Source organism: Barbatula barbatula (genome assembly GCF_947034865.1).
Source record: "Barbatula barbatula genome assembly, chromosome: 11".
Taxonomy (NCBI): Eukaryota; Metazoa; Chordata; class Actinopteri; order Cypriniformes; family Nemacheilidae; genus Barbatula; species Barbatula barbatula.
The window spans coordinates 781,687-805,531 of NC_136774.1; the positions used below are offsets into that span (position 1 = coordinate 781,687).

At 41.7% G+C, this 23,845-nt stretch overlaps 2 protein-coding genes across 9 annotated transcripts in view; both read left to right on the forward strand.

The window, feature by feature from the left end:
• Positions 1-2,069, forward strand: part of gnb1a (guanine nucleotide binding protein (G protein), beta polypeptide 1a) — a 27,705-nt gene extending 25,636 nt beyond the window's left edge. For all 5 annotated transcript variants that reach the window (XM_079466681.1, XM_079466682.1, XM_079466683.1 and 2 more), the window contains one exon: positions 239-2,069. The gene's annotated coding sequence lies outside the window, so the exon portion shown is untranslated. The remainder of the gene's footprint in view (positions 1-238) is intronic.
• Positions 2,070-3,919: 1,850 nt separating this feature from the next.
• dcaf1 (ddb1 and cul4 associated factor 1) lies at positions 3,920-23,593 on the forward strand. 4 transcript variants are annotated; one of them, XM_079467917.1, is made up of 25 exons: positions 3,920-4,087; positions 9,217-9,335; positions 11,171-11,247; positions 11,390-11,463; positions 11,542-11,655; positions 11,736-11,873; positions 11,978-12,487; positions 12,588-12,689; positions 12,776-12,934; positions 13,009-13,188; positions 13,941-14,150; positions 14,528-14,697; positions 14,781-14,905; positions 14,994-16,050; positions 16,497-16,715; positions 16,788-16,986; positions 17,182-17,264; positions 18,565-18,649; positions 18,767-19,000; positions 21,387-21,480; positions 21,567-21,671; positions 21,850-21,923; positions 22,009-22,101; positions 22,286-22,571; positions 22,844-23,593. In XM_079467917.1, the coding sequence occupies exons 2-25, from the start codon at positions 9,217-9,219 to the stop codon at positions 22,900-22,902; spliced, it is 4,566 nt and encodes a 1,521-aa protein (XP_079324043.1). In that variant the 5' UTR covers positions 3,920-4,087; the 3' UTR covers positions 22,903-23,593. The 4 variants fall into 4 exon arrangements, with proteins under 4 accessions (XP_079324043.1, XP_079324041.1, XP_079324044.1 ...); XM_079467915.1 differs by having other exon boundaries at positions 22,286-22,580; positions 22,844-23,533; XM_079467918.1 differs by having other exon boundaries at positions 22,847-23,532.
• The last annotated feature ends 252 nt before the right edge of the window (positions 23,594-23,845 follow it).

Sequence of the window (23,845 nt, forward strand, 5' to 3'; positions counted from 1 at the left end):
TTACCCCAAGAATCAAGTTTCACTCGTGTCATTTTCTCTTCTTCATGCCACCTCACTCAATCTTCGTTTAGGTTTATTAAATGTTTTAGGGTGAGCGAGATGTAAAACATCAGAGAAGCTGATCAGGAGACTTCAGATAGCCTTTGAGAAGGATTAGCAATGTGTTTTTATGCAAATGTCTGCTGAAATCATGACGTCAGTAGTGTTACAGGACTCATGTTTCTGTCATTCTTCACAGACGGCGCCCAGACTCTACAGTCGACTAGAAGACCGGTCTAACGTTGAAACACGTTGAGTTTTATTGTCCTTTCTGCTCCTCCTCAAACACAACAGAACTGACCCCAACATCTTTAATGACAAATAAGAAAGAAAAATCTCTCCTTTGGAAAACAAACAAACAAAAAAAGAGCACAATTGTTTCACTCTCCGCTAGATTGTAGTTTGTAAACGGATTAAAGTTGGTAATTGTGCAGATTCCTTCCGGGACCATTTATTTGCTCTTGTATTGAAAGACACTCATTCCACTGCTATTGTCATTACGCTAACATCACGGCATCATTCTATATAACTCTCACACGGCACAGGTTTTTCTAACTCGATGGCTTTCTGGGCCTTTGTCTCTTTTTTTTGGACCCCTCCCGGTGGGTTGAGATTTGGAACCGAGGAGCACAGGCGTGCTTTTTGTCTCCTAGTTTTTAAATATTTTAGCATCGAGTTTGTAGTGGGAATATAAAACAAGCATGACGTTATCAATGTTGTGAAACTCCGTCAAAAGCTTCATGGATTTGATCAGGGGGTCCACTAGCTGCTATCAGGCCTGTTTATTTAGTCCAGGGATTTTGGTTTCTGGTCGAGCGAGTTTGTTTTGATCATATAAATGTAATAACGTTCAGCTATGTTAACCAAGCACGTGCTGTTCATGATAATCAATGCTCCAATTTCATAGATAAGACCACGTCAATTCTATCCCCTTATGCTTTTTTGTAGCATTGAATGAAGATTAACCGATCATGTCATATTGTTTTTAACCTTTTTCTTATCCTGACCTGTTTGCTGTAGAGGATGTTGACAGTAGGGCTGGGGCAGTTCTTGTAGTTTCGTTTTTCTTTTCTTTTTTTGAAAGAGAGGTGCCCATGTTGTGCTTGGAAAACAGTTACTGCTCTGTGAATGACATGTTGTATAAATCAATGTTTGAAAATAATGATGTTGAAAACGTTTTTAAGTTAAAAATGAAAACAGATCTTATTTTGGTTGTCTGCCATGGGTGGGAAACTCGTAGACTTGCATGCTGTAGAATTGCTTAAAAGAGGTGCATATGAAACTAAGCCCTTGATGTTTTTGTTTTTTTGTTTGTTTCTTCAAAATAACCTGTTAAATAGAGATCATCACAGTATTTATATTATTTCTTCTTTGTTTCTGTTCGTTTGGTTTTCTGCTAGTCTGTGCATACATAACAACATACATAACTGGGTTTTATCTTGCAACGCTTCAGAGCTATGCACGTTAGAGAAGCGAAGAGTAAAACACACGACCGTGAGCCGTTCTGTCCCTGAAGAAACACACACACGCGCGCACCCGACCCTGTTAAAACAACACACACGAAGAACAAAGACCGTCTCATTCTCTCTGTAGCAAAACAACTGATTTCTGACGATACGAAGACGATGCTAGAGACGTTTTGTAACAAACAGGTTTTTTTTCGGGTTTGTTCTTTGATATAAAACGCAGAATTGAACGGGAGAATCTGTTGTTTCACTTGACGTGTGTCAAGAGACGCTCTCTTTTCTCGGCTGTAGTGGCATTTCTTCCGTCCTCTTATTCATTCTGTACAGAAACACAACAAGTCCTGTCGCTGTACATTAGGCCTGGAGTTGGCAACACGAATAAAGACTAAAATGAACTAAGTTTCCTTTTCTCTCTCCATACCAGTAACTTGCTCTGCATTCTCTCCTCTTATTCATCTTTTGTATTTCATTTTAAAGTCGGTGTACAACAGAAAGCTGGATGCAAGATAGAAACTTTATTAAAACGTACTGTTATTTAAAATATAATAAAGCAGTTTGAGACGATTTCTTGTTTCCCGTGTTTTCTGTGCAGACACATGCATTTGTTTTCTTTAGGGGATCCTTTCCCTTCCTGAAATCCTTCATCTTTGGTTCACGCGAGGGGCTGCTGCGGACTATTGTTGTCTCAATTTTAATTGAAATTTCCTTTACGTGTCATGTAAATTGATAATGCACGGCTAATAATACTCAGCACAGTATTCGAGCCATGTTTCTCTTTGAATTGATGCGTTTTTACTGGTCATGAAATCAGCATCATCAACATATTTGTGGGACCCTATTATTTCACTCTTAAATAACACGGACCATCTAAAGCAAAAACCATCACTAGTTATGAGCCCTGTTGGGAGTAAATGGCCTTTGCACGGAATCCCACCAGAGACAAAAACTCATGCTCACCAAAAGTTGTTTTCTATTCAACACATAGTGATATAAAGTATTTTTTATTAATGTGTCAAGTTTAATATTGCTTTTAGATTAACTGTTGTGTGCTGTTTTTAATGGCAAACGAGGAAACTACACGTTTTTAAACTACTACAATCCAGCAATATGAATGCCACATCACAGTCCATATCAATGGGAGGTTTATGAGTGAAGTTTTGGTTGACATGAGATTTTATTCCCACAGTTTCAGACACTTGAAATCCTCTGAGCTCAGTTCAGCAGCTGCTTTGGATGCTCGCGGCGATCATTCGGAGACAAACATTACACATTTAAAGATGTCCAAGGTGAATATTTTACTTCACTTCTCTGCAGCAGCGTGTCATGATAGACAAGACCAATGAAGCTGTATTACTGCAGCATGTTCATGAAACCTTATAATAGTAGGCTACAGTAACTGTTGTTTTTTGTCAATAATCTCTTGCACCTGGAACATGTCTGCTTTTATCATGTAGACTGTTGTTTTGTAGCGCTTTTTGCATTTAGTAGAAGCTTTTATCCAAAAGGGGAAAACAATGAAACGATTCATCCTGGAAGGCAATAAAATGAGCAGGTACAATTCTTTCTCATGGTTAAACATACTTGCATGTTGTTCTTGTGTGTCTCTGAATAAATGGAAGAACACGTTTGTAATCTAGAGCTCTTATGAAAATGAACCATGGTTTAAAAACATTGCTACTGTAGTGGTTTTGCCAATATCCATACACCAAAAATAACATGATTACTACACTTTTACCACAACAACAAAAAGACGGTTAATTTGCATAAAATGATAAAGAAATGTAATAAGTGTTTAAGAGTTTTGTGTGGGGTGGAGATTGAGTATTGAGCTATAGGATCTGCTCTTATCTGGAACACACTTCAAGCAGTAATGATATTAGACATTATTTGTACAGTATTATGTAATGTATGGACTTTGATCCACCCAATGGGTCATGAAGTAAACCGTTAGTCGAGTATTAGTTTATTCCTTATAAAAGTTTCTTTAATGATCCAAACAGTAGCGCATTTTTTATACGGGATATCATTGACTCTGTATTACTTTGTAAGAAACGTCCGTTATTTGGATATTAATGAATGTTTACTCTGTAAACATCTCATTCGCTTTGACTATCAATTGTTTGTGCGGCAACTAAAAATGTCTTTTACAGCTAGAACCACTTTTATTCGTGGCGTCACGGTACCGCGAGAGCGAGTCGGTCACCGTCAGCAACGTATTCCGTGTTGTAGTCCATTTCCCCTCGTGTCTAAAGACCTCAATGTTTGTCTGGGTTGTAAATACTTGTGTTTTTAATTGAATGTTTGTAATGATGTGCTGACTGGTTTGTTCCATGTACTAGAACTCTTTAACAAAAGATGGGCGGGGATTGCACCGGTCTGACGTCACTGCCGTGCGCCTGTCGTCTCCGGGTCATGACGTGTTTAGTGGTCGCCATCATAAAGTTGCAGCAGCACATTGCTGAAGACAGACACGAGTGATATGAGCGTTTATATATGCTTATTCATGGTGTTATAACGCCGCGTGACGCGCGTCAGCTGCGACCCCGAGTGCTTCTGAGGCGGAGTGTTTGTGTTCGCTGAAGGTGAGACGCGAGCGTTAACACACACACACACACACACACGAGCACATGGACTGTAAACACTGTGTATACACTATAGTCTGCTATAGCTGTCATCATGCTCCTGCCACTGAAGCGAACTGTGAACGCGCACAGCTCCTGGTGTCCGATACTGTCGGAACGCGCTTTCTGTGACAGTTCCGTTGTCGCTCGCGCCGCGTCGCGTCGAGTTCGCCGATGTGCTTGAATGAGAGAGATTCGCAGAAGTCTACGTCACAGCGCAAAGCTTCAGGGAACAAGACTCTTTAGACCTCAACACATGTCCGCTGATCTCTGCTCGTTTTAAAGGTGTTTTTTGTGCACAATGCTCACAGAGTGACCCACAGTACGAGCTGCGCTGATGGGTAAAGTCCCACTGAATATAAAAACAATCATTTGAAGCTTAAAACATTTCTTCTTGCCTAAAAATAACTTCATTATACATTCAGCCTTGCTTCATTTAGTATAGGTGGATGATGAATATGCAAATGAGTCCCCGCCCCTTTGACGGATAGGTACATGGATGGTGTTTTAGTGGCCATCATCCTCATGTATCTGTTACAGTGTAATGATGTCATTAACATGTAGATGTAGACTTTCATAACAAATGACTTTATTTGAACACTACGCTTTAAATTAAGGCATTTGGCTGACGCTTTTTATTATTTACATTGACGCTATTGTACTCTTATTGTACTGCATTAAGTTACTCTTAAGCTTCCAAATGGACTAATTGTCATGAAACTACCTTTAAAGTTTTCATGCACATGTCAAGCGATGAGCTTAATGCGAGGAATAAAGCATTAAACCGAATGTTGTGCGTCTGATTAACTGTAAACTTATAAACGTGTAACATATCTCTTCTCGTTGGGGTCTTTCAAACTCTTTTTAACTTTAGGGAGCAAAATGATCCCCCCCGACTTCAGAAGGAGAAGGGGCTTTAAGCGCATCATTGTGCGTCCGGGATCCACTTAATGCCACTCTGCATTGGAGTCTTTTATACGTTGCTAGTTTTGTGCCATAAACAGATAGATTTACTCAATTACATTGAAGAATAGAAACAGATATTACTTTGAGGAAAAAATACAGAGCATATATCTGACCCTGCATCACAAAACCAGTCTCAAGCAGCACAGGAACATTTTGGGTAAAAGCTAAAATTACATTGCATGGGACAAAATGATTGATTTTCTTTTAAACCAAAAATCATTAGGATATTAAGTAAAGATCATGTTCCAGGAAGATATGTAGTTTATTTCCTACCCTATATATATATATAAAAACTTTAGTTTTGATAGTGGATGACCTGCTACTGATTAACAACGTCAAAGGCAATTTAGATTATTTTCGCACTCTCGTAGGGCTGTGCAATTCATGGAAAATTGATCGTAATCGTAACGTTTTGATTGCCTTCAATTACAAAATCAAAATAATGGAGGTTATTCTATTCCATTTAGCAAGGATCCTCTCTTTTCTTGTTATGAATCCACAGCGCACTCTTTCCTTTACAGGGGTTCAGCTGTGCTATTTCTTTACATTTATTTTTCAGTTCACTTCAGAGATGAAAAGGCAAGTTTTTACATTTTCCATGTAGTTTTAAAGGTTAATGAGTAATCGTGTTAAATAATCGTGATTATGATTAGTATTTCATAAATCCATTTTTAAATGTTTATTGTTTTGCCTTTAAAATCACTATTTTCTTTTAATTAAGTAGTTTTAATTTTAAAAGACTGTTGCTTAATGTACTTATAGTATTAATGTAATCAAGGATTAAAATGTTAAAACAACATGTATTTGAAATATAGTTAAGTAAAAAGTATGATATGCTTTGTAATGTAAGAAAACACTGTAACTTATTTTTTTTGGAAATAAAAAAATCTTTATCAGATAAATAAATAAAAAATTGTTAGATTACTCGACTAACCTGGGGGAAAAAAATCGTTAGATAAATCGACCAATCTGTACAAATAATCATCAGATTAGTCGACAATAAAAATAATCGTTAGTTGCAATAAACTACTTTTATAGAAGCAATAGAAGCAATTTCATATCAATATCGACACACTTTTTCAGGGAAAAACTAAATGTCATGTTCACTGTGAGTTAGTATGTTGTGTTCTTAACTAACATAAAGTGTCTGAAGGTGTTCCAGCACTCCTGTTAAGCAAACACTTTATGCATAACAAGATGTGCCACTGGCATTACTGTGAATGGGGAGAGAAATGCGGTGAATCTGGGCCCAAGCTGCAGAACAAAACCAGCCCAACGGCTACTGAAAACTAAAGAAAAGACGACTCAACCGGACATATATTAACCCCACAACTCAAACTGGAAATCCTTGAGCTTTGCATTGTTTATCCCTAAAAGCTGAGATGAGTTGTAGATGGAAAATAAGTTTATTTTGAACCCCAAATGATTTAGCTTGGTGTGCACCAGCGTTAGCCAAGAGTTTCTGAACTCTTCTGAATATGAGCCGTTTTTATGAGAGAAAATAATTTCTAGAAGACATGAGGGGAAGTTTTTATATATAATAAAAGATGATTAAAACAAATGTCTGTATTGTACTGGACAGTTAGATGTTTCACCTGCTGATGTGATTTGTTCATTTAACTTTTAGGAAATGAACACAAAGACACTCCGATGCGCCGCCTGTAATCTAACAACTGAAGGATTCAGCAGTGTACTCGGTTCTATTTCAGTCCAACTAACAAAGTTGTAATATTTAGATGTTTTGGTTGGATGATTTAAAACAAAGATATCATTATAGTCCCCTGTGGTCAATAATTTGATCCCTTTAAACTAGGGATGCACCAAAATGAAAATTCTTGGCCAAAGCCGAATTAAAATGAAATACTTCGCCGAATACCGCTTTTCGTATTTCTTTGTTTTCTTTTGTCAATTTTTCACTAGGGCATAAACTGAATTGTCAAAATGTATATCTAATATCTTTGGCAGGGCCAAATTAGCGTTGGCTTTCACCGCTTGTTGCAGGAGTGCACAAGATTCTCCTAGCGAGGCGTTGCAGTCGTGGGAATATGTGATCTTGTTTCTCCCTGAATGAAAGTACATTTTCCTCTTGAGCACTCAACTAACTGAAAGTATTCTTCCACTTCATCCATCATTCTCTAAAGTCCACCTTCTTCTTTTTCGCTCGTCCACTGCAACGGGGCACACGACCAACAGTTTCAGTGGTCTACGTGCTTGGATAATGCGAGTAAAATAAAAAAATAAATGGATTTTATAATTAATTTATTGTAAAATGGTTTTAAAATGTTATTTACAATTTTGAGTACCTTGTTCTGCTGCTGGTGAGGAGAGACTGCTGCGTTGTGGCTGACACTGGGTTCTTCATTTGTAAGCTTCTGCACCTCCTGTCTGTCTGTCGACATGATCAGTGATTTCAATCTGGGACGGAGAAATCTTGTGTGTGTGGAAGCATCTTCTCATGACGCAGGCTGCATGCGCCAGCACTTCTCCGAGTTAAAATCTGAAAATGTGCGTTTACATGTGCAAAATAAACGGATATCTTTCAAAAATCAGCTTAAAAGGAAACCTGTTTACATGCATAATAAAAGAACGGCTGCACAGAAAACCGCGTTTACATAGAAGTTGAGACTTGCTGGGTTTAGGGTTCGTCCCAAAAACGATTTTGTCTGCTGTCATTCCATAACTCATTGGTTATTTGATCATGGTTTTTAATTTGACTGTCAATTTCCACTGTTACTAGAATGCAACTTTCCAGATGTAAGAACAGTATATGCCCTCTTGTTAAATTCGTCGGTCCACATATCTGTGGTAACAGTAATCCCACTGTATTCCCAAATGTTTTTGGATGGCCTCTGAAAGTTTGTCTTTACCTTTTGCTTTGTCCTGTCACAAACAGTTTGGCGATGAGGTATGATAGCATCAACTGCAACGATATTTATTAGTGTTTGTGCCACTTGGAGGAATCCTTTGCCAGAGACAACATGGAAGCGGCGTATATTTAGTCCGCACAGGTCCAGACATGCATCCACGAGACTAGACTTTACTTCCAGTGGTGTTTTTCTTGCTATCCTGACGAACGTGAGAACTAAAGGTGTTTGTCTGACTTGACTGGCCTTTCGATTTTGCACACATGCGATGTACCATATTCAAGGTACCAGTCTTGTGGCTTAGACATACATACAGTGCCTCACAGTCATTGCATATAACATACCCATGAAACTTGGCTGACGATTAATTGTCTAATAAATCATTGCGATAATGTCAATGAATTGTCTGTTTTAGGGCTTTGACAGTGAGTTTTCACATATTCAGAACAATATGGTCATTTTAAAGCCAAATCAAAAATGTAAGACAGTTTTGATTCCTTGGAATTACATTGTAATAAATGGGGTCAACATATATTCAAGGTTTAGGCCTTCACGTGTCAATAATACGACTGCCAAATACTTGTAAATGAATCATGGGTGAATTGAAGCCCCCGTTAAAAACCTATTAGTCATAGAAAAGCTTCTAGTCAGTTTTTTCTCACTTGCAAGATTACAATAAAATGTGACTTCTGTTAATGACAGTTTTGTAGGCTGGTTTGTGGTTTCCACACTGAGATTAGTTTAAATAATATTATATTTGTACTGCATGTTATTTTTATGGTATACGCTTTAACATTCTTTTGATGGTGTTGGTACATTTTACGAGTGTTACCATACTTTAGTTACGATACAGGGGGTCTTTAACACGTAAGCACTATAACGCATGTATCTGAGGAGCTTAAAATCTTGTATTCAGGTCATTTCCAAGATTTACAAAAAAACCATGATTTAAAGCAACTACTAACAGTTGTTTTATTTGGTTCAGTGATGTGAAGATGCCATCTAGAGGAGAAAAGTATCCGCATGATGTTGTGTTCATTGTTATGAAACATTGTTGTATTCGCTGTTTGTCTTTTAGCTGTGATTTATCAGTGTTGTTTAAACATCCAATTTGTAGTTTATTGATTTGAACTGGTTTGTTTTAGGAGTTCATGTTTTTGATAAAAGGGTTTCACTTCTCAACACATGAAGTGCGTATTGAACAGTGTTATTTGCTGTGGGTAGTGTTCTTTGTGATCAGTTTGTTGATGTGTGTTTCAGATGGCGTCTGGTGGCGGCGAGGGGAGCGTGGACTCTAAAGCAGAGCTGAGCTCTCTACTGGAGCAGTGGGAACGAGAACAACAGTCTGGAACAAATGAACTGCTCAACATTCTTACCAAGTGAGACTTAACAACACACACCGAACATTACTATAGATTACAGACTACTGATGCTTCATGCTGTCAGCTTCTCACAGCACTGTAATCTAATCATTTTTACCACTAAGAGCTCTCCTAAACCGCTGTAAAGTCTTAATTTAAATATTTTAAATGTTTTTTTTGTGCATTTCAATTAATATTAATAATAGTCACTGTGAAGCGGAAGTTAAATGGAATTTGGAATGAGAAAAAATGGCTTTTGTCTTTCTCTGCGATTTGATGTAAAAAATGGGTGATGCATTTTGAAAGAACTGACAGCAGACTGATAGTTAAAGGGGAGGAGTTAACGGATGCCCCGCCCAAGCGATCAAACACCGTCATCTAAAATGGATCGTCATTACAGGAAGTGCATTTTCAGATTTTAACTCAAGATTATGAGGCCACACAATGTTTAAAAAGAAAATGACCCACATTGATAAACTATTTAAAATAAACGCTCCAAGATAAAAAACAAAAAGGAATTGTCATTTTTAATTTCACTGGGACTTTATAGTTTCACTTTTTATAACTAAAAAAATACAGCTAAAAAACACAATAAAATGTGATTTAAAAGTTTACATTTAAAAATGTTTGTTTTTCCACCTTCATCTCATAAAATGCAACAGCTAAATGTACAGAATATTGCTCAATTTAAATAGTTATTGAAGACACGTCTCTTCAAATCAGTGTGCTCGATTGAGAAACATTAAGTGTTTATTGCAGGATACAAGATAGCGTAGTAATTATACATTGCTCAACTTTTAAGCATCTTCTCTTCGTTCTGAAGCATGCTTTTGATTGTTTGTTGGCAGACATTGCTATTAGTCAAATGGTCATAATCCAAGTGAAAAACAAATATATTACACAGCCTGCTGCTCAGAACTGCATTTGTAGTTATATTTAGCTTTCAGGCTTTTTCTAGCCTGACAGGAAAGTCAAATGAGTTTAAACGGCCACAAATAACCACCTATGGACATCAAGTGTAAATGAGGGGGAAACAACAAGTCAGGAATTCAACTTTGGCTGAAGAGTTTGGTTTAATGACGGCAAGCAGAATGTTTTCTCTTCATTTCAGATTTCTAACACACACTCACTGTGTTCAGCGTGTCTCACAGCTGTCAGAGCAGAATAAAACGCTTCTCTCCGTATGTTTATCTGCCCCGGTGGCATTCATTTATAAACTGTGTGCACTTATTTCAGTCATTCTATAGAGAGATCGATCAAAACGCATCTTGATACAGAGTACAAACAGAGTCCGACCGGCAGACGCATGTATGTCTCTTAACAAGTCATGACTGCAGAGTGGTTGTTTCTCCGTCACAGAGGGAGAGAAGTTCTCCGGTACAGAAACAGTATTGATAACATCTACGTCTATCTAGTTTTACAATGCGGACAACTGTAATCATTTAGTCGCTGGGCTCGTGACAGGTTTGGTACCCGTGCTCACATGTAGACTAAACTATGTGGTTGAAGGCTCGCTAACAATAGAGTTCCATAAAGCTACTGGCATTCTCAAGTAGCATCATATTTAATCAATGAAATATACAAGGCTACGAAGGATAAGAACGAAGGATCCAAAGAGTTGAAGTCTTACCGTTTTCTTGTGAAGTTATCAGGCAGAGGTCACGGTGTCATTCCGGATTCCTAAAATTAGCTCTGAAACACGGCCATTATTGAAAAAACGCATCTTAAATCGTCAAGTTCGGAGCTTCTCTGAGCTTACAATGTTTGTTTTGTCAATACTTGCCCAAATGTGTGTTTGATCTGTACAGCTGTAAAGATTGTTGATTTATTTACACTGTCCTCAATTCCTGAAGGATTTCTGAGCTTGTCGAGCGGGAGACGGAGGAATATCACAAGGCCGATCCTGATCCGTTTGATGACCGACATCCTGGTAAAAATCTTTAGTCATGCAAACCTCATGGACATTGTGTCAGGTCCTGAAATTGAATTTAAGATCGAAAAGAAATACTGATGTAATGCAGTCGTGCACATCATGTTATAGTAATGAAATTGAATCTTGTTTTATTGTGAAGGACGGGCAGATCCGGAGTGCATGCTGGGACACCTGTTGAAAATCTTGTTCAAGAATGATGATTTTATGAATGCGGTAAGACCGATGCATGAGCCCAGCATCCCACACGGAATGGCTTGAGCGGCGTTTGACGTGTTTGTGTGTTTTTTCCAGCTGGTGAATTCGTACGTGATGAGCAGCAGGGAGGTGTCGCTGAACACTGCCGCCTGCAGACTCCTGCTCAACATCATGCCAGGCCTGGAGACTGCTGTGGTCTTTCAGGAAAAGGTGTTTATTTTATTTGTTTGTTCGGGTCTGAATAAGATGAGCAAGTTGTGAATGTGTCTGTGTTCATGTGTTTGAGACAGGATGGCATTGTGGAGCGACTGTTCAAATGGGCTCGGGAGGCTGAACAGCCCCTCAGGATCTACGCCACAGGACTGCTGGCCGGAGCCATGGAGAATCAGGACATCGCTGCTAACTATCGCGAGGAGAACTCTGTACTGGTGAGTGCAACACTCACGACATGTGTACATCTGTAGTAACATCTGGAGTTACTCTCCGCTTGGAAAACAAGTGCCTGTAGCCAATGTGGTGATGTGTGTTACAGGTTCCTCTGATGCTGCAGAGGCTGCGAGAGCTTCAGGATAAAGATGCCGAGAACAGGAGGGACGGTAAACGTCTGCTCAAGAGCGTCCCGCCGCTGCTGTCTGTGGACGAGGAGGCCGTGGATGGAGAATTCAACCACAGCGTACCGCACGCTCCGATCGAGCAGAAGAGCTCAGACACCGATCTGCCCTCGAAGAGTGCCGGCAGGTGTGCGGCGATGAAGGGTCAGATGAAACCTGTCGTTGCTCTCGTCATGGACTCCGGCGAAGCGGATCCTCCCGCAGAAGGTGCGAAGAACTGGAGGAAGAAAGAGAACGGAGGCAAAGTAAAGCAGAAGCTCAACTTCACCACACCGGATCTGGAGCGAAGCTTCAGCGAGCTGTCCAACAGCAGCTGGTCCGAGACGAGTCCGTGGGTCATAGGAAACAATTATCATCTGTACCCGCTCACAGAGGGCATCGAGCAGCGTCTCATACTGCTGTATCTCACGCCCCTGGGAGAATACCAAGAGGTAATGTCAGAAAAGCAATTGTAAGGAGTGAATCATATGTGACTTATGATCAGAATTCAGTGTAATGGCTCGGGTTCTCTTTCTGTGTGTGTGTGTGTAGTTGTTAGCTGTTTTCATGCAGCTGGGCGCCCGCGAGCTTCTGATGCATTACATGGACCTCAAACAGACGAATGATGTCCAGCTCACTTTTGAAGCCCTGAAGGTATCAGAGAAATCGCTCACACACACAAGCAGTGAAACGCTCACGATCTTCTGTGTGTGATAACCTCTCTGGTGTTCTGTCTTCAGTACCTCGCTTCTCTCCTCCTCCATAAAAAGTTTGCCGCCGAGTTTGTGGCTCACGGCGGAGTGCAGAAGTTACTGGAGATCCCACGGCCCTCCATGGCCGCCACCGGCGTCTCTCTGTGCCTCTATTACCTCGCCTACAACCAGGACGCCATGGAGAGGGTATGGGCATACCGTTGGGTTCAGACCGTGTTCGGTGTGATGTTTTCTTGTTGTGATGCGTGCACTGTGTTCAGGTCTGCATGCTGCCGCATTCTCTGCTGTTGGAGGTGGTGAGCTACACGCTGTGGCTGCTGGAGTGCTCGCACGCGTCTGGCTGCTGTCACGCCACCATGTTCTTCTCCATCTGCTTCTCCTTCAGAGCCGTCCTTGAGCTCTTCGACAAACAGGACGGCCTGAGACGCCTCGTGAACCTGGTATGGATCTGCACGTGTTTGTCTAACGTGAAAATGCAGAAGAAAGCGAGAGAGAGAGAGAGTCTGGCATCAATTTGTGTGTTTATTTTAGGATGTTAATATAAAGTAGAACATGTCATAAGGTGTGTAGGGTATGAATATTTTTTTTTATTAACAACAGAGCCTTGGACTTGCAGATCATGAGTGAGTGTGCTCACATACGGTGGCTCAAACCTCATACTATGACCGTACAGTTGTAACGGTATTACAATCACATTTACTTTATCATAAAAAAGGGACAGCTTACTGTCGGAGTAAAGAATTATACATTTTTACCAAATGTTGTCTAGTATGCATCACATGGTCATGTGGCTTTTAATACAATTATTCTGTATAGAGATGCACCAATTCAAAAATTTGCACCAAAGCCGTTATCTGATTATTCAGTGTTATCTGCCGATTTAAATAAGCATTTCTTAACTTATCGAATCTTATTCATTCATATAACGACTATTGTGAATATTGAACATCAAACAAGTAATGCTGATATTTTTGATAAAAAGAACACCGATTCATTGCATTTTCCTGTCCTCTTCTGATTGACGGGACACATCGGCCATGATCATCGGCTGTTTAAACCATCAGCCGATACAGACTATTGGCCGATATATCGGTTCATCTGTAATTCTGTATCTCTTAGAATCATTGTATGTCAAATCCTGTAATGAACGTTTGGTGTGAACGGGCCGTTTCCTTGTGTCTGTGTGATGTAGATCAGCACTCTAGAGATTCTGAATCCAGAGGACCAGGGGGCGCTGTTGAGCGACGATGAGATCTTCTCCAGCAGACAGACGGCCAAACACACCTGCATGGCTCTGCGCAGGTACTTTGAGGCTCACCTGGCCATCAAGGTGGAGCAGGTGAAACAGTCTCTGCAGCGCACAGAGGGAGGCGTCACCGTACACCCGCAGCCTTATTACAAGGTACATTTGTCTGACCCCCTCAGCCGTTCTGCCTTTGTTTCTCACGGTGCTTTCGGTGAACTCTTGTTTTTATGGGATGTATTCTGTAACGATACATCTCACACATGCTGAAGATGAGATCCTGTTGACACTGATGTGAAGGGTGCAGTAAAAGGGCGTCTCCTTTGTGTCTGGAACTCAAGTGGTGTTTATCTGACATGTCATGACCGGTATTAAGTGAACTGCAGATGTTGATATGAGCTGATTGATGGTAAAAATGTGAAAAAACGATACAGATGGGTTATTTTGGAGGCTTTTGTACATCAGTATTTTCCTTTTTATTTTGATCAGGTGGCATGTCTAAATACCAGGTGCTGTTTTGTTTGCATGTCTTGTAGGCGTGTTCATACACACACGAGCAGGTGGTGGAGATGGTGGAGTTTCTGGTGGAGTATGGACCAGTGCGTTTGTATTGGGAGCCTGCGGAGGTTTTTCACAAACTATCCTGCGTTCATCTTCTCTTGCAGCTCATTTCCATCGCCTGCGACTGGAGAACTTACTACGGCAGGTGAGTCTGAACAAACGCCTGTCAGTTGCCTTGTCATTTGAGGAAAAGAGCTTCTGTTATTTTCTGCTCGATGTGTGTTTCAGGGCTGATACGGTGAGGTACGCTCTGGACATCTTGAGCATTTTGACAGTTATTCCTAAAACTCAGCTGCTATTAGCTGAGAACGTTCCAGTGCTAGACGAGAGCGGATCCACCATTTCTACCGTTGGTGAGATGTTGTTGCTTCAAACATGTTATCCCAGTGCTTGTAGCTAGACATTGGTGTTTCTACTGAAACGCGTGTTTGCCGTCTCCAGGTATGAGCATCGTTCTGGTGGTGGCCGAGGGCGAGGTGTTTGTGAACGATGCAGAGATCCAGAAGTCTGCTCTGCAGGTGGTGATAAACTGCGTTTGTGCTCCGGACAAGCGCGTCTCCAGCATCAGCAAGTTCATCTCCGGCACGCCACGGCGCCGCCTGCCGCAGACCCACCGCGTAAGCGAGAGCGTGCTGGCGAAGATGTGGAACGTGGTGCAGTCCAACAACGGTATCAAAGTCCTGCTGTCCTTGCTCACCATCAAGATGCCCATCACTGATGCCGATCAGATTCGTGCTCTAGCGTGCAAGGCTTTGGTCGGGCTGGCCCGCAGTGCTGCCGTGCGGCAGATCATCAGCAAGCTTCCGCTCTTCAGCAGCGGCCAAATCCAGCAGCTCATGAAAGAGCCGGTGCTTCAGGATAAACGCAGCGAGCATGTGCGCTTTTGCAAGTACGCAGCAGAACTGATCGAGCGCGTATCCGGGAAGCCGCTGCTAATTGGCACGGACGTTTCGTTGGCGCGGCTGCAGCGCGCTAATGTCGTAGCTCAGTCACGCATTTCATTTCCCGAGAAGGAACTGTTGTTGCTTATTCGGAATCATCTGTTGTCTAAAGGTCTCACGGATACGGCCGTGGAGTTAACCAAAGAAGCCGAGCTGCCCATGGGGCTGCACGCGCACGCTAGCGTCCTGCCATTCAATCCTGTTTCTGTCTCGTCCCCGCCGCCTCTGGCTGTCGCCATACCACGGACTCCTCGACTCGCCAACGGGGTCACAGCACGCCTGGGTGGCCACGCCCCTCATACGCCACCTCCCCAGCCCCGCCCTTCCACCTCACAGGCTATGCCCCCTCCACCTCCTGCTACGTTACACCAAAGCAATGGCTCTCCTCTTATTGGCCGTATCTTGTTCTCACGAGAGCGGCCGTCACCTTGTGTTTCTGCGGGAGCGAAGCGGCCAAAAGTGTTGAGGCAGAAGTCGGATCATGGGGCTTTCAGCCAGAGTCCAGCCGTGAAGAAACAGCTGGACAGACATCTGCCCTCCCCCCCCACTCTAGACAGGTGCGTGTGTTATCTTTCTAAATATCTATTAAACTTGGCTTAGTGATTTGGACCTTCATAGGTCTGCATTTACCGAAAGTTAATGAATACCCATAGAACGTTTGTCAACCAATCAGATTGAAGTATTCAACAGCCCTGTGGTATAAAATCCTTTAATGCACGGCTAGCCGTGGATTATCCCTTAGATCTACGAAGCTAAGAACCACCCGACGCGAAGTGGAAAATCCTTGAATTCTCCTGCTTAAATCACGGTCCTTTGCCAAGTTAAAGCTGTGATAGGTGTTTACAGACAGGTGAAAGTGACAGTTATTTCAACAATGTTTCTTTCAGAACTTAAAACTTGCCATCAATGATGAGTTATGTGTGCAGCTGTAATATGTTTGTGTGTGTTCTGAAGCTTCTAGCAGTGCAGTGCGTGTTAATGTCAGCGTGTGTCGTGTTTTCAGTATCATCACAGAATATCTGCGAGAGCAGCACGCGCGCTGTAAGAATCCAGTGACGACGTGTCCTCCCTTCAGTCTCTTCACACCCCATCAGTGTCCTGAACCCAAACAGAGACGACAGGCACCGGTGAACTTCACTCCTCGACACACACGCAGGGTGGTCTACCCCAAATACGGCGGTGTGGACGGAGGCTGTTTCGACAGGCATCTGATCTTCAGCAGGTAACACTGAGGATGTGTATGTGTAACAACACTTTTCTTTATGTCTGCGTGCTCATGTTGTGCTTTGTCTAGGTTTCGGCCCATCTCTGTGTTCAGGGAGGCCGAGGAGGACGAGAGCGGCTTCATGTGTTGTGCGTTCTCCGCACGAGAGCGTTTCCTCATGTTGGGCACATGCACGGGCCAACTCAAACTCTACAATGTGTTCAGCGGACAAGAAGAAGCCAGTTACAGCTGTCACAACTCTGCCATCACACACCTCGAGCCCTCCAGAGTAATAAACACACACATACATCATTTGATTGAAAGGGGTTAGTTTATGGAAATTTGCTGTTAAGAAGAAGAGAACAATGTTACATGCCAATGTCAGACCAGATGTTTTCACATGAATGAATGAACCCCTTTACCAAATGACTAGTGACTGACTAGGTTTCTAATGATGGATACTGAGATGATGTGTGTTTGTTAGGATGGATCTTTGTTGTTGACATCAGCATCATGGAGTTATCCGTTATCAGCGCTGTGGGGTATGAAGTCTGTCTTCATTATGAAGTAAGTCCACATGAACGCTAAGTATATCACATTCCACTGTCAGGCCGAGCAGTTTTTGGGCACTATTTTAATGATCCAAGTGCATGGTCTAAGGCGTAGGGTGCAAGTGCACTTATGGTGTGTCCGAATCCACTTTTGCTAGTTGACCATCGGCACAAATGGTCTGTGTGCCAGGCGCATGTTCTGAAAGAACTGTCCCTATTCTCTTAAAGCAGCATGCAGTTTCTGCCAATCTCATATTAATCTTGTGCCTATAGTAGTATTGCATACTTCTTATATGTGATCCCATTTATAAAAGAGGGATACAGCTGTACAATTATTTCCAGAAACATACGACGTGTGTAGGGGGGGCCGAACCATTGCCAACAAAACACAAACATATGACTCCGTTTGATTTACTGCGTGTGGTTCATGTCCGACATCTTTTAGTGCTCGGACCGCTTCATCTGTCAGTTTCAAACCATCTCCAAATCCAGCGTTTATATAACATCCATCACTGAAATGCTTTGGAATGCACTGAAGTTGTTAGGAAATGGATGTTCATGTTTGAAAAAACCTTTTCTGAAACCTATATGAAAGCCAGAATGCATGGAACACTGTGACATCCCCCTGTTATGAGTAATTTAGGAGTAATGTGCAGTAAACCAATCAGAGTCTCATCTCCCGTTTCCTCTAAGAGCCAGTTGCGCTCGTGCCATGATGGATTCGCTTTTTACTTTACAAGAGCAAAGACTGGACGCTTCTCCAAAGAGAAAAGGCATCTGCTCAAAGCGTGCAAGCAGACCATCTAGAGGACAAGCTGTAATTTCGTCTTTATGTACACAATAATAATCCTTTACATTGTAATCCATTTATTTGTCATGTGTGCTGCTGCACGTCCCTCTGTGTGTCATAAGCAGTGTGTAGGGCCTATGTATGGCCTATAAGGGCATATAACCAACACGCTCTTTAAATAACCAAAATAATATTGCGTTGTTGACTAGCGCAGGTTTCATTTGGTCATTGGTGCAGTAGCAACTTGCCAACAATGTGCCTGAACACACCTCACTGTCAGACCAGCACACCCACGGGCGCACAAATGCATTACGTGGCATCACGCAATACGTGAACTTGAAAACTGCGTTGGGCTGAAACTAGCAAAAACTCTTACGTCGAGTGTATGATAGGACCCTTAGTCTTTTTCAGTGAGACACATCAATGTTCAATGCTATTAAAAATCCATACTTTTAAACCTGCCAGAGGTCTGTGTCCGAGGAACACGAGAGAAGAGGTTCTGATGAAACCAATGCTTGTTTTGCAGGCATTCCTTCCTGGATGATCATTATGTAGAGTTCAGTAAACTCTCTCAGGACCGTGTCATAGGAACAAAAGAGCACGTCGCACATGTGAGTCTTCTCTTTTCTTGTGTCAGCGTTGCACCATCATGTCAACTGGATGATTAAAGATGAAGCCGTGTCGTTGTGTTTTCTGTCTGCTCTGACATCATCTTTGTGTTTGTGTAGATATACGATATTCAGACTGGACAAAAAACCCTGACCCTCAATAACCCTGATCTGGCCAACAACTACAAGCGCAACTGTGCCACGTTTAACCCCACTGATGACCTGGTGCTGAACGACGGCGTCATGTGGGACGTCCGCACCGCTCAGGCCATCCACAAGTTTGACAAGTTCAACATGAACATCAGCGGCGTCTTCCATCCCAATGGTTTAGAGGTCATCATCAACACAGAGATTGTATCCTTGGCCCTGACGTCGCTCGTGTTTCTGTGGCGTGTGAAATGTGCTTGAATGATCCTCTTGAGCGTCTCCAGACACTCATGTCTCTGATATCTCCAGTGAGATGATCCCTGCATTTACATATGTTCAATGCTCTCCTACTCAAATGAAAACGTCGTCAATATGCTAAACGGTTGCTAGGAATATAAAAGCCGAAGTAGGCAAGGGAGAGAATGAACAACATGTGACATACAGACAGTTATTGGTTAGTCAGATGAATGCAGAACATGTGTTGAGTTGTTTTTTGAAGGTTGTGATGGATGGTTGGCTGTTCATTCCACCACAGACAAACCGCATTAATAGTATAATACAATAGTAAAGTGAGTGCTGTGCAATTCTGTGGGATTGTTTCTTTTGCTGGAACCTTTTGATAGTTTGGATAACATTTAGAATATAAATGAGGCTAAGTCATGTTTTGACTGATGGAAGAGTGCAGTAGCACTTGTTTAAGGTGGTGATCGTGTCAGACCGGAGTCAATTGTTCTGCTTGTACCACGGTTACCCATTGATCTGATGTTTGCTGTCAAGTAATTGTAAAGGTTTTTGTCCTGTAAAGAGAGGATGTATGCAAGAGAGAGAGAGAGAGGAAGATCGACATCTCAGCACTTATGCTCATGTGTTTGCTTCATTTAGACACTTATTGATGTTTGTTTTCGTCGTATTCAACAGCCTGGTCATATGAGAAAAGCATTTGGAGAGAAAACACGACACAGAGTTTCTTGTCCATCTGTGGTTCTCACGGTGACATAGCCTTTTAATACACAGCAGCAAGCGTTCTGTTTTTCTCTTCCACAGACTTATTTACTTTAACAAAAAATAACCGCTTTATTAGCTTAGTGTTCTCTTTAACCCCTGATTGTGTCATGTGGTTTGCCGTTACCTTTCATAAACACGTTTTTCGTCTGGACAGCGTTGCCACCTGGAGCTGTTGTTGAAACTGTCATGCTGTCAATACATTTGTTTATGTTGTCTCAGACAAGTCTTTATTCAGCGGTGGACAGTAGGCTACGGTATAACCTTATTCAGTTATCCATGGCGCAGTGATATGGAACTGTTATTCGGTCGACAGATCTGGAATTACTTCATAGGTGTGACAGAAAATGAATGCACAGCCAATCAGAATGAAGTATTCCACAGCCCTGCGGTGTAAACAATTTTAATCATAGCTGCAAACTAGTCGCTTTTTGGCAAAATTCGCCGTTTTGAATCAAAAGTAGGTCATCAATGTGAACCGTGTAAATCCGAAGAGGTTGTTTTCTGTGGGAGGGTCTTAGGCCTCTGCTCTCGAGTGTCTGAATGTCTTTGGTCCAGCACCTGGATATATTTGGCCAACCAGAATCAAGATAACCGCTAGCCGCGTTGTCTTTTTTGGTCTTGGGCGAACCAGAATCACGTGTTGTAAACGTCATGTTTGCGCCCATGCGACTGCAAAGTGTCTTTCAAAGAGAAAATGGCGTCTATATTTATTATTCAGTGTGATGGAAACGGCCGTTATGAGAGACAGTTGCTAGTCTCCCTTTCGAATTTCCACTTCTAGAGCTCTCTGCCCTTCTCAGTGAGTGAGACACTTCATGGGTGCGATTGATATTCGTCAAATGATTATTAATCATTATTTGAGTGACCGATCAATTCGCTTCATGATACATTGATATGTCGTCAGGAGCCGCAGGGATTACTTTAATATTGCTTGTATCTGCTTTTTGAACTTTAGTTTATATGAACGCTCTTATAACTCACATCGATCAGGTCCTGCACTTTCTCTCTCTTAATAACTCTTAACATCAGTCCCGTATATGTTTTCAAACCAAAACCCCGGAAGCACAAACGCTTTGGTTCTGATGGACATGTTTGTATTAGTAAAGATGCACCTCTCTGAAAACTTAAATGAATTCGTTGCCCTTGTCTCACGATCCCAATAGTCATAATTAATAATCTAAACTGATCTTCATTTGTTAAATCTCACATTCAAACAAAATCCATATTTTTCCTGTAGTTCAAAATTGTTGTCATGTGATGAGCTGCTGCTCTATTGAAGAAAATGACAACACAGCCCCCTCATACAGTCACCTTTTTCACCTCTGTTAAATGCACACCTGCCAGCCAATCAGAACGCAGTATTCAAACAGACCAAGACATAAATCAGATGTGCACTCTCTCCTTTGAAGGCTGCAGGATGGAGCTCTAAACATTTGTCATTCTTAAAAAGCAGCGTTGAGAAATGTTGGTGTGTACATAGACAGTGTTTATCTTGGTTCAGGCGTTTGCGTTTGTGCAGTGATGCAGGTTTATAGTGTGTTTGAAGACGGTCCTGATTCAAAGCCGTTTTCTTTGACTCGAGCATCAGTGGGATTTGAGGACCTTTCATCTTCTACACACAGTTCCAGCTCTCGATCAGTGCAGGATCGTCTTCAACAACAACGGGACTGTGATTTACGGAGGTGATACACACACACACAGATGTTGAATGGTTTGTAGTTGTTGTCTTGCTGTGCTAATGACATGTTGCTGATGTTGTGGACTGTAGCGATGCTTCAGGCTGATGATGAGGATGATATGATGGAGCAGCAGATGAAGAGTCCCTTTGGCTCCTCATTCAGGACCTTTGATGCTACGGACTACAAACCCATCGGTGAGACCCTCCATCTCCGTCCAATCCTCGCTCACTCTTTACACACCATCCTGAGCTTTATCATTGATTTGAGGACATGGAAGGACAAGAGACGTTTAACGGCCTGTAAAAATAAAAGCGTTTTTTCATAGATTGAGTCATTTGCATGTTTTTTTCATGTTGATGTTTGTATTCACAGCCACCATTGATGTGAAGAGGAATATTTTTGACCTGTGCACAGACACTAAAGACTGCTACCTGGCCGTCATCGAAGTAGGTTTTCACAGCAAGCCGCTGATTTAATCTGTCATGTTTCAGCGACAATCTGTCAATCTGTGTGTTGTGTTGTGTGAAACAGAATCAAGACTCGATAAATATGGACACGGTGTGTCGACTGTATGAAGTGGGTCGACAGAGACTTGCTGAGGAGGAAGAGGATGAGGAAGATCAGGTAAACACACTTATTTCTTGCAGAATAACGGAGGGTTTTGTTTTGATCACAAACCCACTTAAACCCCATCAGCACTTCAGATCAGGTCATGACTCTGTGTGACTTGGACAACCTATCGGGTTTGAGGTGTCGGAAGTCATGTTTCTAGTCGCTAGAGCAGTGACGTGTGCTGTTTTTCACGCAGGAGGATGACGATCAGGATGAGGAGGATGATGATGATGACGACGACACTGATGACGACATCGATGACATCGACACAGACCCTCTGCTGGCGGAGCTTGAGAACGAGAATAACGGAGAAGAGGACGTGGAGCAGGATTTCTCTCCGTCAGATGATGAGGAGGTGGCTCGTCTGCTGGATGAAGAGGCTGATGATGACGACGACGACGACGATGATGACGATGATGATGATGAAGACTATGAGGATTCTGACGACAATGAGAGAGATGTGGAGCTTGTGCTAGACAACAGTGAGTTGTGTAAGGGAAGACTGCATGCAATTCACATTGATGTTGTAACACAAGGATGTGTTTTGTAACTACTGAAGATCTTATTCAGCAGTTAGTTCATGTGCTTTGTGACAACAAGAAAAGTAGAAACATTTCATTGTTCTCATATTGCTGGATGTCTTGGGCACCCCGTGATACGCACGGAAGGCAGGACATCACAAAACGATTCGTGATTTAGTTTGTTTGCTCGTTGGTTTGTCACCTGTGATGATATCGTTCTCTTGTTCCTCCAGCAGACAGCTCGGATAACTCTGACCTGGAAGATGACATCATCCTCTCTCTAAATGAGTGATACTGAAAACATCCTGATGTCCCTCAGAGACCTCCGTAGCTGTGGGCCCCTAAAATCATAATTTAATATGGAATGACTGAAAAAATATGTTTTATATAAAGACATCTGATATAGAACAAATGTTATTTGTATGTACATACAAGTTTTTGTTTATGCTGAAGTTCTTTTTACAGCCTTTTGCCCTCCCGAATACCTGATCAGTTTAAGAGGACTGGTGGATTTTAAAGGAGAAGACCTCATGGTCGCTTTAGTTTTTCTTCGATCGAAGCTTGATCTTGTTGCAAAGAGGCAGTTGCTGACAAAACTGCAGTAAAAATGAAACGTGTTCAGTTGTACTAGAAGGTTTTCTTTTAGGGCTGTTTTTCGGTTAAAATGATTTCGATGGAACCCTTCAGACACCGAACGTTAATCTGTTATTTAATTCAGATGACTTTCTGAGCCATCTTTAGTCCTCATCAGCTGTCTGGGAGGTGAAGGTTACACAGACTTCAATTCCAGTTCACATGCATTCAACATCTGCTTCATTTACTTTCCCAAAGTAAAGAACTTAAGGCAACATCTTGTGTACAGAATGTATTAAAAATATTTTTACTATAAATGTTATTACAATAAATCAGTCAATTGTCATTTGATTTCAAACTCTTATTGTGACCCAAAAACGTCTAATATCTGTTTGTTTGAACATTTTTCCTCCCATGAGTAAAGAATACGAAGTATGAAGTAAAGAGTGAAGAGCAGCCGATACGACCATAAATTACATTGTTTGAACAACAGCAGAAACATATTTATGTAATGTAAACTGGCAGAAAGGTAGCAAAAACTAGATTTTTTCTCCCATCAAATTAAAAACATGTCTCTTAAACGTGAGGAAAAGAAAAAGATCGGTCAAAGGACAAAGATTATATCAACAAGAGGTGTGGGGTGGTGTCCTGTTTGCTTCTTT

Excerpts from the sequence above, each read along its gene's own strand:
- dcaf1 (XM_079467915.1), top strand. The coding sequence starts at position 9,217 with ATGGCGTCTGGTGGCGGCGAGGGGAGCGTGGACTCTAAAGCAGAGCTG. Across the intron at positions 11,656-11,735 it reads CTGTGGTCTTTCAGGAAAAG|GATGGCATTGTGGAGCGACT; the intron begins GTGTTTATTTTA and ends TGTTTGAGACAG. Across the intron at positions 12,488-12,587 it reads CCCTGGGAGAATACCAAGAG|TTGTTAGCTGTTTTCATGCA; the intron begins GTAATGTCAGAA and ends GTGTGTGTGTAG.